This window comes from Heteronotia binoei, chromosome 17 (genome assembly GCF_032191835.1).
Source record: "Heteronotia binoei isolate CCM8104 ecotype False Entrance Well chromosome 17, APGP_CSIRO_Hbin_v1, whole genome shotgun sequence".
NCBI classification, from domain to species: Eukaryota; Metazoa; Chordata; class Lepidosauria; order Squamata; family Gekkonidae; genus Heteronotia; species Heteronotia binoei.
Genome location: NC_083239.1, coordinates 7064309 through 7081702, shown reverse-complemented (window position 1 = coordinate 7081702; position 17394 = coordinate 7064309). Strand labels below are relative to the sequence as shown.

General features: G+C 48.6%; 1 protein-coding gene across 1 annotated transcript in view; it reads right to left on the bottom strand.

Moving 5' to 3' along the window:
- The window catches only part of AHDC1 (AT-hook DNA binding motif containing 1), a 76388-nt gene that overhangs the window by 39598 nt on the left and 19396 nt on the right, over nt 1–17394 (bottom strand). The window contains 1 exon segment of the mRNA XM_060257489.1: nt 2976–3013. Within this exon segment, the coding sequence (XP_060113472.1) occupies nt 2976–3013 (38 nt within the window).

The window sequence follows — 17394 nt, the reverse complement described above, 5'->3', positions numbered from 1 at the left end:
GATATTGGATTTATATCCCGCCCTCCACTCCGAAGAGTCTCAGAGCGGCTCACAATCTCCTTTACCTTCCTCCCCCACAACAGACACCCTGTGAGGTAGATGGAGATATTGGATTTATATCCCGCCCTCCACTCCGAAGAGTCTCAGAGCAGCTCACAATCTCCTTTACCTTCCTCCCCCACAACAGACATGCTGTGAGGTAGATGAAGATATTGGATTTATATCCCGCCCTCCACTCCGAAGAATCTCAGAGCGGCTCACAATCTCCTCTACCTTCCTCCCCCACAACAGACACCCTGTGAGGTAGATGAAGATATTGGATTTCTATCCCACCCTCCACTCCAAAGAGTCTCAGAGCGGCTCACAATCTCCTTTACCTTCCTCCCCCACAACAGACGCCCTGTGAGGTAGATGAAGATATTGGATTTATATCCCGCCCTCCACTCCGAAGAATCTCAGAGCGGCTCACAATCTCCTCTACCTTCCTCCCCCACAACAGACACCCTGTGAGGTAGATGAAGATATTGGATTTCTATCCCACCCTCCACTCCAAAGAGTCTCAGAGCGGCTCACAATCTCCTTTACCTTCCTCCCCCACAACAGACGCCCTGTGAGGTAGATGAAGATATTGGATTTATATCCCGCCCTCCACTCCGAAGAATCTCAGAGCGGCTCACAATCTCCTCTACCTTCCTCCCCCACAACAGACACCCTGTGAGGTAGATGAAGATATTGGATTTCTATCCCACCCTCCACTCCAAAGAGTCTCAGAGCGGCTCACAATCTCCTTTACCTTCCTCCCCCCACAATAGATACCCTGTGAGGTAAATGAAGATATTGGATTTATATCCCGCCCTCCACTCCGAAGAGTCTCAGAGCGGCTCACAATCTCCTTTACCTTCCTCCCCCACAACAGACACCCTGTGAGGTGGGTGGGGATGGAGAGGGCTCTCACAGCAGCTGCCCTTTCAAGGACAACCTCTGCCAGAGCTATGGCTGACCCAAGGCCATGCCAGCAGGTGCAAGTGGAGGAGTGGGGAATCAAACCCGGTTCTCCCAGATAAGAGTCCGCACACTTAACCACTACACCAAACTGACTCTCAGATGGCCATCTGACAGCAATGCTGATTCTGTGAACTTAGGGAGATCATGAAAGGGAGCGGAGGAAGGGCTGCATCAGTGCTTAGGAAAATGCTGATTACCACTTGGGGTCAGGAAGCAATTTTCTCCACACCAGTTTGGCCAGGGATCCTGGAGGGCTTTTTTTTTTTGGGGGGGGGGGGGGGCGGGTCCATTTTTTTTTAGTGCTAGGAAACTGATATTTCCACCACTGATGAAGATAGCCCAAGAAGAAATGCCCATTTATATTTTTGGGCATGGAGCAGGGCTAACGGGGGGTGGGGAAGGAGGAATTTGTGAATTTGCTGCGTTGTGCAGGGGGTTGAACTAGATGACCCTGGAGGTACCTTCCAACTCTGATTTTATGGTTCTATGCTGGCATTGGAGAGCCAGTTTGGTGTGGAGAGCCAGTCTGGTGTAGTGGTTAAGTGTGTGGACTCTTATCTGGGAGAACCGGGTTTGATTCCCCACTCCTCCACTTGCACCTGCTAGCATGGCCTTGGGTCAGCCATAGCTCTGGCAGAGGTTGTCCTTGAAAGGGCAGCTGCTGTGAGAGCCCTCTCCAGCCCCACCCACCTCACAGGGTGTCTGTTGTGGGGGAGGAAGGGAAAGGAGATTGTGAGCCGCTCTGAGGCTCTTCGGAGTGGAGGGCAGGATATAAATCCAATATCTTCATCTACCTCACAGGGTGTCTGTTGTGGGGGGAGGAAGGTAAAGGAGATTGTAAGCCGCCCTGAGACTCTTTGGAGTGGAGGGCGGGATATAAATCCAATATCATCATCATCAAAACACACCTTCTGCAGGTATAAGTGACTCTGGGATGCACGGGCAAGCCTTTGAAAACATTATGAGGCCAGTGGTCTTGGAACACTGAAGTTCTGCTTAGGATTGCCCTGTCAAACATTCACAGCAATATATAAACGGTAAATGAATTCTTAGGCTTCAACTGTTTTAAAATATTTAATATTTGACAACCCTATTACACAAGATACCCCAAAACTGGGACCTCTGAATTCTGAAGCAGAATGCCTCTGATTGTCAGATGAATGGGATCAGTTGGCAGGGGAGAGCTGTTGTTTGCTTGCGGGCTTCCTTTCAGAATTTTACTGGCCACTGAGGGAAACAGGATGCTGAATGAGACAGATCACTAGTCTGGGCTACTCTCACTTTCTGCAGAGAAAACTCTGCAGTTCTTTGTCCCTGGCCCTTTAAAAACAGCTACATGCTTGCTGTAAGGCACGTGGGAGGAAGGGCACCTAAAGGGCCACTATATAGCAGAGAATGGCTTGCTCATCTTCAATGATTTTTTAAAGAAAATTATATTTTGGTGATTTCTATGCCAACTGGTTATATTTATATGCCACAATTTTGCGACACGAGGCAAAGAGCATACATAGCAACATCGCTTCTAGCTTCTGTCAACCATACCCTAAGATCCACGGCTGTGTGGACATTTCTGCTCAGTTGTGGTGCAAGTGCGCAGGGTCTGGCGTCTGAAGAATTAATGGGTGGGGGATGGAATCACCACATCGTGGAGGCACGGAGGGGGCAGTTCAATCAGCTAGTCCCTAATCACAACACAACCACAATCCAAAAGGTGCCCGTGTCACACGATCATACGCTGCAAAAGATTCATGACAATTGAACAGTGCTACCAAGAGGACATATGCTGTCTTCATGTGCAAAATTTGATTGCTAGGGAGCCAATATTTCCACCAATGACAGGCAACTGATGCGCACAGCCTAAGAAGAAATGCCCATTTATTGCACAATAAACTGGTTGACGGAATGTAAGATGCTGCCATGTAAGAGAAGGGAATGCCAACATTTTAAAAAGTCCTGGGCCTGTAACTCACCTTCTGCTTTGCTGCTCCTGCTGTTACACTTCAGTTCTCTGTGGAGAAGGAAAGAAAGGGAGTTTAGCCTGGATAACAGAGCCTGTCCTTTGCCTGGCCCTTCCTGTCGGGGATCAGTCGAGTCCATCAAGACTAACATGCCAATTTCATTCACTCTGCCTCAAGGGCAGCCAATCTGTGCAGCAGGCACACAAGCTTTGTGGTCATACTCATTTGCTCCTTCGTTTTCTGCTGCTTCCAATTCTGATCATATAAACCTATACTCGAGATAGGGGAAACTGGGGTCTGTCTAACCCTAATCAAGCCAGAGCTCTAGCCTCAAGTGATGTGTGGCTGTACCCAAACCAAACCTGAGAGAGTGGGTTCTCCAGCTCAGCTACTGCCCGAGCCAAGCTAAGCCTTGCCAAGTCAGACGCTTCATTCTACTAGGAATGCACAGTAGCTGATGATGCACACCCCTATTCCCTTACGCATCTCAACAGAACTCCACAACACATAGGCCATGTGATGTGCTAGAGAAAAGCCAGCCACACACCGCAAAGCTCCTGCTTCAAACTTGGGAGTCTCTGAGTTATCTCTCTAATTTTGCGGCATTCAAGTCTCACAGCTTGTCCAGTCCCCATCCTCTTTTGCCTCCAAATTGCTGGTATCACCCCACTTTTTCACTACTTCCACCTTCAATCTGCTCTTTTTATCGCTGCTAGATACCTCAGTGCAGCAAAATACTCCCCTCGGGGGGGGGGGGCATAAAGTGAAGCTATGAGATGGAGATAATGGAAATGGTACCACATAAACCTCAAATAAGGCTGTTCATCTGTGATAATAACATCAGCTTAGGCACTTAACATGGCTAAAGGTACACCAAAGCTCCCCCAGTGCTTCCTTGGTTACTCTGCTATCGTGCTATAGCAATCCTGCAAAACTTGCCCATGCATCCAATGATGCCCTGTTCACCAAAATGTGGGTTTCACAGAATCCTCTGTTTCGATGCATATCTGTGAGTGAAGCAGAAATCCCCGGTTGGAACTGCATAAATTCAGAGGGTGGCTGTTATTCAGGATTCATTAACAAAGAATTGCAAACATGCCTTTTAACTGTGGCGCAAGTCACCTTTGGCTACAGCATTTGTAGCCACATTTCCACTAGGTGTCCCCAATGAGCTACAGATCCCCTTTGAAGCCACCATGCCTGTTAAATGGTTAAACCTCCCCCCCCCCCCCTTCCCGCCCCCAAAGTTATTTCTACTTTCTGTTTAAAACTTTCTGACCTGGCTGCGTTAGTTCTCTGGCCTGACAAAAAGCCTCCTTTGTACGGTTCCCCTTTTTTTGTGCAACAGCCGAGCGCTTTCCTTGTGGAAAAGCCGGCTGAGGAAACATGCACCTGGCACCAAGGTTGAAAAATATATCGGTTACACGGTTCCGCTCCTCCCCTCGCCCTGGGGCGTAGACAGAAGGACTGACGAAAGGGGAGACGCAGCAAAAGAACGCCACTTCTTTGTTTGCAACTTTTCTCAGTTGGTAGTGAAGGCTGAAAATGAAAATTTGCCACTGTAGCTTAGATGGCAAAGGCCAGCCTCCGCCTCTAACAAACACCGCTTCGTGCATCCCTTTTGGTAGCTTGTTCCCTGCTGAGACAGGAGATGAGTCCCTCCACAGGCCAAAAGGAGGTCAGGCTTCAAAGAGTCCAGCCACAGCCCTAGGCCAGGAAGGAGAGAAGCCTTCCTCAGACTAGTCAGAATGTTCTGGATAAGCTGACTGAAAGCTGAGACGGAAACAGACTGAGAGCACATATGAGGCTGAGTATGTGCAAGCGTGTGGGGGTGAGCAAGTCAGCCTGGCTGAGCTCTAGCGTACTCAGCAGGGGAATTTATCTTTAAATAGGGTTCTCCGATTCATTATTTATAATTTAAAATATTTATATGCCAGCCTGTCTCCAGAGCATCTCAAGACCCCAAGGCACGTTGACAACAACGCATGAACCCATTTTTATAAAACGGACATTAAAAACAACAGATACAAAAAACCTTCAAACCAGTTTTAAAGTACTTTACGCCTCCCAACAGCTGGTATGCCCCCCTCTGCCCAGGTGTGTATCGTAAGAGTCCAGGGTCATTTAGTCCAACTCTCAGCACAATGCAGGGAACTCACAAATACCTCCCTTCACACCTCTAGTGACCCCTGTTCTATGCTCAGAAGATGGCAACCCCCCCCCCCCCAAACGAACAAAACTCCAGGATCCCTAGCCAAAATGACCTGAAGAAAATTTTGTCCTGACCCCAGCGTTGCTATCAGCATTTCATTGGGTGTGTAAGAAGGTTGTGCAAGAAGATCTACATATAGCTGAATATTGGCCTATTGTTGAGCTATAGGAAGCTTTTGCAGCTGGATTTTCTGGGTGCAGACAAGGCAACCCTGTTGCAAATGGTACAGGGATGTATTCCAAATTTTAGTTCTTGTTCAAGTAGCAAACTTAGAGATGTGAAGGTAAGGGAAAACAATAGAAAACTTCAGGAAAAACTTCTTCACACATACCCTGGACCCCTTCCCCAATTTTTCCGATCAAAAAGAAAACTCTGGGGAACAAAATATTGCTATGACATGTTATATTTCCTGGAATGAGTTAAGGCAACATTTTACTCATTCAAAATGTGTTGTAGGAACTGTTTAATGTATGACAACAGTAGACAACACTCATTCCTATGCATATTGTAGACATATACAACATATTTTCAAGGATATGTTTATTGAATAAATGTGATCAATAAATGTGAATAATTCTGGCAAAAAATAATATGCAATAGTGTGTTTGATGTTAACATATCAGTATCAAAAAAGTTTCAGTGTTATAAAGTTTAACTGGATATCCAAATATTGTGAGTGAGACTCTTTCTGTTAATTTCAACTCCCCCCCCCCCCTCCCTCTCACTTTGCAAAAACTAAGATACACAAAGTAGCATAGGGAGCCGCAGTTTGCAGCTCTCTCCCAAGTACTGGGTACATTTGTAAGTTTGCTTGCGGAAAATTAAAGCATTTATGCTTACAATTTATCTAATTACACAGCTCTGATATTATACTTCCTTCACTAGATCGGAGTTCGTTCATCAGCTCAATTCAAAGACTAAAGGCTGATTTTGGCCTTTAATGCCCTAAAAATTTCATACATAGAGGCCTGCTTCTGCCCACCTGCATACTTGGTGAGTACCTAGTCTTTCCACCTTTAGGTGAGCACCTGGTCTGTTCCTTGCTAAGTTAGGTAAGCATCTTATTTCACTTTAAGATACCTAAGAAATGACTAACTAGTTATGAAGGCAGAAAGCCAACAGGGACTATCCAGTGTTTTGCAGAGAGCGCCACACAGACACACACATATATAATCACATATATGATTATATGATTAATCTACCCACTGGGTGGAAGTCATGGGTGTGCACTGGCTGCATGGAACTCTTGGATCTCAGAGTGCAGGTTTGTTTCTTTGAGGTTAGGGTTGCTGACCCGGAGAAGCTGAGGCAGAGAGAAAGGCTTAGTGGAGAGATCTTCAGGGACTTCCCAGAACAATCCCACTCCTATGCTCACAGCTCTTCTGCCTTGTGGAGACTGAGAGTCTCAAGGTCAGAGGGTGTCAGTCTAAGGAGGAGGGATGTGATTACTCAGAAGGGAATTTTTATTTGCACGATGGACCAAATTCCTCTCATACTGAGGATAGCCCTCTGGAGTCAGGGTTACTGGAGAGGAGAACACATAGAAGTCTAAATTCCAGTGCTAAAAGTCTCCAAGCCAGGATGGGGGAACTGGGCTGATTGGTGCTCAATGATATAGATACAGGAGGCATTTAAGAAACCTGGCGGGATAGGGAGAATCTATGGGATACAGTCATTTTTGGGTATATAAGCTGGATAAGGAGGGACAGGTTGGGGGCAATGTTCCATCTAAACCGCAGTTTCTTGTGAGCAAACCTTCTGCTTTGCAAGCTACTGGTATTAAAGTTGTGAGCTGCTGCATAAATTATTGTGCTCTGGGACCATTTTTCCTGAGCTAAGACAAAAAGGTGTGAGCTAGAGGCTAAAAATCTGTGAGCTGGCTCACGCTAACTCGGCTTAGAGGGAACACTGGTTGGGGGAGGTGTTGCTTTGTCCATCACAGGAGTGGAAAGAATTAAAATATCAGGGGAACTAATTCCCCAACAGAAGTGATATGGGTGGAAACACTGGGCCCTAAGGGTTATATGAACATATGAAGCTGCCATCTACTGAATCAGACCCTCGGTCCATCAAAGTCAGTATTGTCTTCTCAGACTGGCAGCGGCTCTCCAGGGTCTCAAGCTGAGGTTTTTCACACCTATTTGCCTGGACCCTTTTTTAGTTGGAGATGCCAGGGATTGAACCTGGGACCTTCTGCTTCCCAAGCAGATGCTCTACCACTGAGCCACCGTCCCTCCCCAAACATATGAACATATGAAGCTGCCTTATACTGAATCAGACCCTTGGTCCAGCAAAGTCAGTATTGTCTTCTCAGACTGGCAGCGGCTCTCCATGGTCTCGGGCTGAGGGGAATGAACATATGAAAAAGGGGAATGAACATATGAAGCTGCCTTATACTGAATCAGACCCTCGGTCCATCAAAGTCAGTATTGTCTTCTCAGACTGGCAGCGGCTCTCCAGGGTCTCAAGCTGAGGTTTTTCACACCTTTTTGCCTGGACCCTTTTTAGTTGGAGATGCTGGGGATTGAACCTGGGACCTTCTGCTTACCAAGCAGATGCTCTACCACTGAACCACTGTCCCTCCCTTAACTGGCAGCGGCTCTCCAGGTTCTCAAGCTGAGGGTTTTCACACCTATTTGCCTGGACCCTTTTAGTTGGAGATGCCGGGGATTGAACCTGGGACCTTCTGCTTACCAAGCAGATGCTCTACCACTGAGCCACCGTCCCTCCCTTTGAAAGTGAGGATGTACTATTGCCCACCTGATCAAACCCGTGAGGCTGATCTTGAAACAAAGAAGGAAATAAGGAAGGTGACTAAAGTAGATAATATTATTGTAATTGACTGGGTAACCATGTGCTCAAGTCATGCTCAAGAAATTAAATTCCTAGACATAAATGCCTGTGCTCTGGAACAGTTGGTCACACAGCCAACCAGAGGGGTAACAATCTTGGACTTGGTTCTGGGTGGCTCTCAAGAACTGGTGAGAGATGCTGAGGTTGCTGCAATCGGGAACCGTGGCCACAACGCTGTGAAAGTTTTAGTCCAACAGCACCTTTAAGACCAAGTTTTATTCAAGGTATATGCTTTTGTGCACACTTCTGAAGAAGTGTGTGAGCATATGAAAGATTGCACCTTGAAAAAAACTGTGTTGGTCACCCCTGATATACTGTTGGCCGCCCCTGATATAGAGGATGGTGTGAAATTGTTTTCTGTAGCCCCGGAAGGTAGGACCAGAACCAATGGGTTGAAATTAAATCAAAAGAGTTTCCAGCTCAACATTAGGAAGAACTTCCCGACCGCTAGAGCGATTCCTCAGTGGAACAGGCTTCCTCGGAAGGCTCTCCTTCCGTGGAGGTTTTTAAACAGAGGCTAGATGGCCATCTGACAGCGGTGAAGACCCTGTGAATTTGGGGTAGGTATTTGTGGGTTTCCTGCATTGTGCAGGGGGTTGGACTAGATGACCCTGGAGGTCCCTTCCAACTCTATGATTCTATGATTAAGACTGTATCAATGATTCTATGGTCTTGAAGGTGCTTTGCTGCTTCAGACCCACATGGCTCCCCTCCTGAATCTATCCACAATGCTCAGCATTCAGACCAATAGAGAGTTACTCCTAAAGTACAAAACTGTAACATTTGATTTTAAAAGAGGGGATTTTACACACACAAAAAATGAGGGGAATAGTTAAAAGGAAGTTGAAAGGAAACACAAGAGAGTCAGATCACTAGAGGATGCTTTGAAGCTATATAAAACCACACTAATTCACACCCAATTATAATGCATTCCACAAGTTAGGAAAGGCACTGCCAAGTCTAAATAAAGGCCTGAATGGTTAACAATGCAAGTCAAGGAAGCTACAATAAGTAAAGAGGCTTCTTTTAAAAAGTGGAAGGTCTGCCCCATTGAACAGAAGGGATCACAGGCTCTGGCAAAATAAATGGGAGTCGATAATTAGGCATGCAAAAAGAGATTTTAAGAAGCAGGTTTCTAAAAGCATCAAGGCAATCGATCAACATTTCTTTAGATATATCTGGAGAAGACACCAGTCACAGAAGCAACTGAGCCTTTGGATTACAAAGGAATAAAGGGATTGCTAAAGGAAGACGGGGAAATTGCACAGAAGCCCAATGGATTTTTTGCTTCTCTGTTCACTGTGTAAAGCATGGGGTATGTACCACTCCACAGCCACTATTTTCAGGAAGGGAGTCAGAAGAACGGAGTCAAATTGTAGTTACAAAAGATGAAGTTCTAGACCTAAAGGAAATTAAAAACCTGTACGTCTCCAGGCCCTGATGGCATCTACCTGCGAGTTCTTGGGGAACTCAGATGTGAAACTGTTGATCTACTAACCCATATATGTAACCTATCACTAAATTCAGCTGCTATAACCAAAGACTAGAGAGTACTAATGTTAGACCAGTTTTTCAAAAAGGGTCCAGAGGGGAACCAGGAAATTACTGGCCAATCAGCCTATTGTCTGTCCAAGGCAAATTAGTAGAAACTGTAATCAAAGACAGAATTATCGAGCACACAGAGCCACACAGCCTGCTGAGGGGAATCAGCTTGGCTTCTGTAAAGAAAAATCTGCCTCACCAATCGTTCAGAGTTCTTTGAGAATGTGAACAAGCATGTAGACCCCACAGACATTATATACTTGGACTTTCAAGAGATATTGACAAGGTACCTAACCAAAAGAGCCCCGTGGTGCAGAGTGTTAAAGCTGCAGTACTGCAGTCCTAAACTCTGCTCACGACCTGAGTTCGATCCCTGGCAGAAGCTGGGTTTTCAGGTAGCTGGTTTGAGGTTGACTCAGCCTTCCATCCTTCTGAGGTCAGTAAAATTAGTACCCAGCTTGTTGGGGGGAAAGTGTAAAAGACTGGGGAAGGCAATGGCAAACCACCCCGTAAAAAGTCTGCCGTGAAAACGCTGTGAAAGAAACGTCACCCCAGAGTTGGAAACGACTGGTTCTTGCACAGGGGACCTTTCCTTTTCTTTCCTACCTAACCAAAGACTTCTGAGTAAACTTAGCAGTCATGAGATAAGAGGACAGGGTCTTTTATGGATTAAAAACTGGTTAAATTGGTTCTTCTTTATATGTGTGTGTGGTGTATGTGTATATATATTCATTCATTCATTCATTCATTCATTCATTCATTCATTCATTCATTCTTCCTTCCCATTTTTTCTTTTCTTCATTCATTCATTCTTCTTCCCCATTTTTTTCTGTTCTCCATAGTCAAAGAGAACCTTAGGGGACGGTATTAGTGGAGCCCCGTCAAAGGCTGGCAAGGGAATCTCCCTTTCCAGGCCACCGCGACTCAGATAAAGAACCTCCATCTTCATCAGATTTAACTTCAATCGACTGAGCCTGAGCCAGGATGCCACGGCTTGTAGTGCCAGGTCCAAGTTGTCTGAGGCGCAGCTCTATCAATTGATAGAGCTGGGTGTCATCTGCATATTGATGGCACACTAGCCCATGTCTCCTGACCATGTGGGCAACGGGGCACATCTAAATGTTAAATAACACTGGGGATAGAACCGCCCCTTGCGGCACACCACATGTGAGTGGGTGCTTCTGGGATGATTCTTCCCCAATCACCATCCTGAAGGAAAGAGGCCAGCCACTGCAAGGCGGATAGCTCAATGGATGGTAGATAGCTCAATGGAAGTGTCTACCCAGTGTGCTGCAGTGGTGAAAAAGGCAAACTCTTATGTTAGTGATTATTAGGAAAAGGACTAAAAATAAAATGGCCAATATTATAATGCCCCTGTATAGATCAATAGCGCAGCCTCATTTGATGTCAAATGTCTCACTTGATGCCATTTGATGTCTCACTGCATGTCAAAAAGGCCATCAAAGAGCTGGAAAAAGGACAGAAGAGGGCAACTAAGATGATTAGGGTATTGGTCTGGGTCCACTAGGAGGTTTCCATGGGTGAAATGGATTTCTGTTCATGGTGCATGCATTTCTTTCCCACCCCCCCTTTCTACTGCAGCCCAAAATTTCTCCTGAGATGCTGGTCCTGGGAGACAGGAGATCCCCCCTGAACAACATGGAGGGGAAGTCGGAGTTCTACTGTGGGCAGAGAGAAAAACAGGTTGCTTACCTGTAACTGATGATCTTCGAGTGGTCATCTGTGCAGTCACACTGATGGGATTCAGGCGCCTGCGCCGACCACGATCGGTAACTTCAAAAGCTGCGGATTTCCGCGCCCCCGGCCCGGTGCGCATGCGCACCGCCCCCCTTGCGCATGCTCACCGAGCCCGGAGCGGACATCCCGCCAGTTCCTTCTGACCGCTGCATGATCCGCTGATGGACCAGCAGCAGTGGGGAAGGTGGGCGGGTAGTGTGACTGCACAGATGACCACTCGAAGATCATCAGTTACAGGTAAGCAACCTGTTTATCTTCTTCGTGGTCTCTGTGCATCACACTGATGGGAGACTAGCAAGCCAATATCCTACCTGGAGGAGGGTGCTCTGGTCCATCAGCAAGACAGCGACTGCAGCACCGCTCGGCCAACCGAAGCTCCTCGATGCCATCTCAGGTCCAACGCATAGTGCCTGACGAAGGTATGCGGCGAGGACCACGTGGCTGCTTCGCAAATGTCTCTCAAAGGCACTCCCTTCATGAAGGCCGTCGAGGTGGCCATCGCTCTGGTGGAGTGAGCTCTGATGGGACCCGGCAAGGGCCTCTTATTTAGTAAGTAACAGAGTTTTATGGTCTCCGTGATCCACTTAGAGATCCTCTGAGTCGAGACCTTGCTCCCCTGTGATGCTGGGGCATACGATAGAAGAAGTCTGGAGTCTTTCCGTAGCGGCCCCACTCTATGTAAGTAAAAGGACAGTGCTCTCTTGACATCTAGTGCATGGAGTCTGCGCTCTCCGTCTGTAGTAGGGTTCGGGAAATACACTGGCAAGTATATTTCCGTGTTTAAGTGGAAAGACGATATCACCTTTGGGAGGAATCTGACATCAGGTCTCAGCCAGACCCCTTCCGCACTAAACCGTAAATAAGGGTTGTCACAACGGAGAGCGGCCAGTTCTCCAACTCTCCTAGCTGACGTGATGGCTAGTAGGAAGGCCGTCTTCCACGTTAGTAACTGGAGTGAGCACGTAGCCATAGGCTCAAATGGTTTTCCCGACAAAGCTTGCAGGACTCCCGGGAGGTCCCACGCTGGAGCCGGAAACTTTATTGCAGGGTACAGTCTGGCAAGGCCACGAAGGAACTTTTTAGTGTCTGGGTGAGTAAACACCGAGTGGCCCTCAATGTGCACATGCTTAGCTGATATGGCAGCCAAATATACTCTGACTGAGGATACCGCTAGTCCCTTATCAATCAGGGCGAGGAGGAAGTCCAGCACAGTGGGAAGACCTGCTCTGGAGGGGTCTACCCCGTACAGTGAAGCGAATTCTACGAATTTGGCCCACTTGTAGTCATAGGACTTCCGAGTGGATAGCTTCCTGCAATTGAGAATGACTTCCTGCGCCCTTGCTGATATTGGTGCTGTTATAGCCTCCACGCCGTCAATTTCAGGTGCGGTGCGTCGTGATGGGTCACCCGCCCCTGATGCGACAGTAGCAGATCTGCGGCTGGGGGGAAATGATGAAAGACCCCTCTGGAGATGCTCAGTATTGGGGCAAACCAATGTTGCCTTGGCCACCAGGGGGTGATAAGGATCCCCCGCGGTCGTTCGCTGTGAATCTTGTAGACCACCCTGGTGATGAGCGGAATGGGGGGAAACAGATAGATGTGTTGCCCCCTCCAGGGGAATAGCAGGCCGTCCCCCAACGATCTCGGATCTGCTCCCCCTCTGCAACAGAAGTTCTTGCACTTCGAGTTGTTTCGGGTAGCAAATACATCCACCTCTGGGGTCCCCCATTTCTGAAAAACTGGTTGAAGGAACCGCCAGTTGATTTCCCACTCGTGAAGCATGGCACCTCCACGGCTCAGGGAGTCCGCACGAGCGTTGAGAGTGCCGGGGAGATGTGCTGCAGTTAGTGTTGTTTGAGTCTCTCTGCAAATCTCCCAAATGCGAAGCGCAAGCAGGCAAAGCTTTCGGGACACTGTACCCCCCTGCCTGTTTATGTAGGCAAGGGCTGTTGTATTGTCCGTTAGGATCGCCACTGATTTGTTGGTCAGTAGCTTCCGAAAGGAGAGGATGGCATGATGGACTGCCAGTAACTCTAAAAAGTTTATGTGGAACCGTAGATGGCATGGTGGCCACCTGCCCCCAACGCACATGCCGTTCAGATGTGCTCCCCATCCCCATAGGGATGCATCCGTGGTTATCGTCAGGGATGGTGCCCTTCTGTGGAATGGAGCTCCTTCTATTAGATTTCGCCTTCGGTGCCACCAGTGTAGGGAAAGTAGAACTGGTACTGGAAGGACCATTCTGCGTGACGGGTGGTCCCTCAGATGGTTGAACGTTCTGATGAACCACAGCTGGAGACTTCTCATGTGGAACCTTGCAAACTGGATGACCGAGGTGGTCGCGGCCATCAGCCCTAGAAGGCGTTGGATCTGTTTCGCTCTCACAGTGGGGTTGTGGAGGAACTCTGACACTAACGCGATAATGTCGTTTGCTCTGTTTGGTGGAAGAAAAGCCATGCACCTTCTGGTATCTAGGATCGCTCCGATGAACTGCGTCCTTTGGCAGGGTTGGAGGTGTGATTTCCTGTTGTTGACCTGTAGTCCCAGTTCCTGTAGGAGGGTCAAGGTTATCTGGATGTGGTGTAAAAGACGATCCCTCGAGTTTGCTACCAGGAGCCAATCGTCTATGTACGGGAACACTGTTATCCCCTGTAATCTCAGATGTGCTGCCACTACTGCCATGGTCTTCGTAAAGACCCTTGGAGCTGTTGAAAGTCCGAAAGGCAGCGCTCGGTATTGGAAGTGCGATTTCCCGATAGTGAACCTGAGGAATTTTCGATGATCCGGATGTATACTTATATGAAAATATGCGTCCTGCAGGTCCAGCGTGGCCATCCAATTTCCCTGGTTGAGAAGAGGTAGAATGTTTTGCAGGGAGGTCATCCTGAACTTGTGATGAGCGATGAAGATGTTGAGCGCTCTCAAGTCCATGATAGGTCTGAGGCCACCATCCCTCTTGGGGATTATAAAATACCGGGAATAAAAACCTTGTCCTTCCTGACCTGGTGGAACCGGTTCTATTGCGTCCTTGTGTAGAAGAGCTTGTACTTCCTCTTTTAATGTGGGGGATGAAGTGGTGTAAACAACTGTAGGGATGGAAGGGTATTGCTGGAACTCTATTTGGTATCCTGATTGAATTATAGACAAGACCCATTTGTCTGTTGTAATTCTGTTCCAAGCTTGGATAAAGGGATAGAGCCTTGTCTGGTTGCCAAGGGACGGGGATGGGAAAAGACACGGTGGGGAACAGTCAAAGGCCCTGTTTGGGCTGTCGGTTTCCCTTTTGGCGGGGAGTTGGGGTTGAAGTTGGTGAGTACTTCGTTTTAGAGCTATATTGAGTTTTGGAGAAGGAACCCGAGCCCTTTGGTCTCCACTGTTGGTCTCCTTGTTGTTTCAGATATGGTTTCTTGTTCCAAGTTTTTGACCAGGGTCGTTTGGTCTGTGACTTTGATGAGGTAGATACTCCTAAATTCCTCGATGTTCTAATACTTTTATCCATTTCTTGTAAAACGGTGTCAGTATTAGCGCTGAACAGTCCGCTGCCATCGAATGGCAGATCTTCTATATAAGACTGGGTATCTGGTTGGAGGGCTGTAGATCTCAACCACGAATGCCTTCTGAGTGTCACAGCCGAGGAGATGGTCTTTGCCCCAACGTCTCCCACGTGTTTTGCAGAGCTTATCTGTTGCTTTGCCAGTTGGATGCCCTCCTTCTGCAGTTTCCGGATCGCTAACATTGGTTGTTCCGGAAGGGTTGGTAAAATCGTGGACAGTTGGTCCCACAGGGCATATTGGTAGCGTCCCATACAAGCTGTGTAGTTTGCCATCTTCATACACAGTGAGCCTGCTGTATAGAATCGCCTACCCAAGTTGTCCAGTTTTTTGCCCTCCCTATCGGGGGGGGTAGAATGGGTCTTCCTAGCTTTAGACGAGGAGGCAACCACCACCGAGTTTGGTTTGGGGTGGTTGAAAAGGAATTCAGCAGTAGACTCCTGAATTCTATACATGTGGTCCAGCCTGCGTGAAGATATCGGTGTCGACGCAGGCTTGTCCCATGCAGATTTGGCCGTGTGCATCATTACTGTTGTTAGGGGCAATGCTACTGCTGTGGAGGTGTCGAGTTGCACGACATCAAAAACGTTGTCCGTCACTACCGGTTGAGGTTGGATAGTAGTGAGGGCTAGTGTTTGGGCCATCCGCTTAATGAGGTCACCGTAAGATTTGAGGTCTTCGGAAGGGGATATCGGTTGTTCTTCCCCGACCTTCTGAGAAGGTGATGGTTCTTCAGGAGAAGAAAGGTTGCCCTGTTCTTCCGAGGTTGATTCTCCCTCTGACTTAGAGTCCTCCGGAGACTCTGAGTGCTCCGACCGGGGTTGTGGTGTGTCCGGGGTCTTGCTAGGTTCTGGAGTCACTTTTTTGTGTCCTCGGGGCCGAGGGGAGCTCCCCTGCTTAGGGGGTTTTTCGGTGTCGGGAGGTTTCGATAGCGACGCCGATGGTGTATGCCTCGGTGTATGGTACGATGTCCGTGATCTCACCGACGCTTCAGATTGTTGGTCCCACTCCAATTGTCTGGGGGGCAGCCAAGGGAAAACTGACGGCATCGGATAAGAGCCATACAAGTACTGCCACTGTCTCTGGTCCCACGGTATCGGGGGTGGTGGCTTCGTTAGCGGTGAGCTTCCTTTAGGCTTCGACCTCGGTGAGCGAGTGACCGATGATCTGGCTTCGGCCGAATCTCTCGATCGGTGCCGACGTCTAGGGCTCCTGGAGCGACTGTGGGATCGGTCCCGACGTGTGCTTCGGGAGCGATGGCGTGGGGTAGTAGATCTGCGTGGGCTGCGCGATCGACCCCGTAATGGAGTGGTGCGATCGTCTCCTCTGGGCTGAGGGGATGGAGTTCGCGGGCGACGATCTTCGATCGGGCTCTGTTCCGTTCCCGAGCGTTGCGCAAGCTCGATGTCGCGGTCGGAGTCCGACGAAATCGCTATTTGCGTCGACATGGAGGAGAGTGCCGGTGGGCTGAGTCGCCGTCTCGGGGAGGCAAATAGTTTCAGAGGCGGAACTGAGCCTGTTGCCAGTCGTGCTGGCGATGTCGGAATGGAGGCCGCAGAGTGCCCGCTGAGTTTGGGCTTGTCTGCCTTTTTCTTCTTCTTCGCCTCGGTGTGGGCTACCTTCTCCTCTCTAGGCCGTTTCGCAGGCGTAGAGGAGTCCGACTTCGGTGCCGAGCCCGCTCTGTTGTTGGGGCGATCGGCGTCGGTAAGGGCCCTGTCGGTATCGACCGACTCTGATGTCGATGCGGTCGACATCTTCTTTGGCGAAAGTGCTCTTTCCATTAGTGCAGCGGCTAGACGGGCTGCGCGATTTTTCTTTGTTTGCTTCGAAAATTTCGAGCAATGCGAACAGGAGTCGGGAATGTGGGACTCTCCCAGGCAGAGTAGGCAGAGAGAATGTCCGTCTGGCGGGGCTATCTTGCTGCCACACCTCGTACACCGCCGAAAAAATCCCCAGCGCCTTTCCATGCGTGGCGGGAAGGATGAGGGGGAGGGGGGGACGGGAGGGTGGAAAAGAAGCGGGAAATTCCCGAACAAAAATCGCCCCCTTTTTCTTCAAGTCCAACACAATAAACTAAAATAAGAAAGATAAAACAAGAAATTGGAAATCCACAATCCTAATATATATAAGGACAAAAGCACCGACCGTAGCGTGAAGATCAACTGATCCAGGCGGCGGTCAGAAGAGAACTGGCGGGATGTCCGCTCCGGGCTCGGTGAGCATGCGCAAGGGGGGCGGTGCGCATGCGCACCGGGCCGGGGGCGCGGAAATCCGCAGCTTTTGAAGTTACCGATCGTGGTCGGCGCAGGCGCCTGAATCCCATCAGTGTGATGCACAGAGACCACGAAGAAGATCTGGCAAAACTCCCCCCCTCACCTGAGCGCATGGAAATTTTCTTGTGAATCTCAGCCATTCCTCACTCCCTACTGCTTTCTGTAGAATGTTTACTGAAGTTTGCCTCTTAGGATCTTCTGGAATCAACTTTTCTGGTTTGGCAAGTATGTTAGTGGCCAGG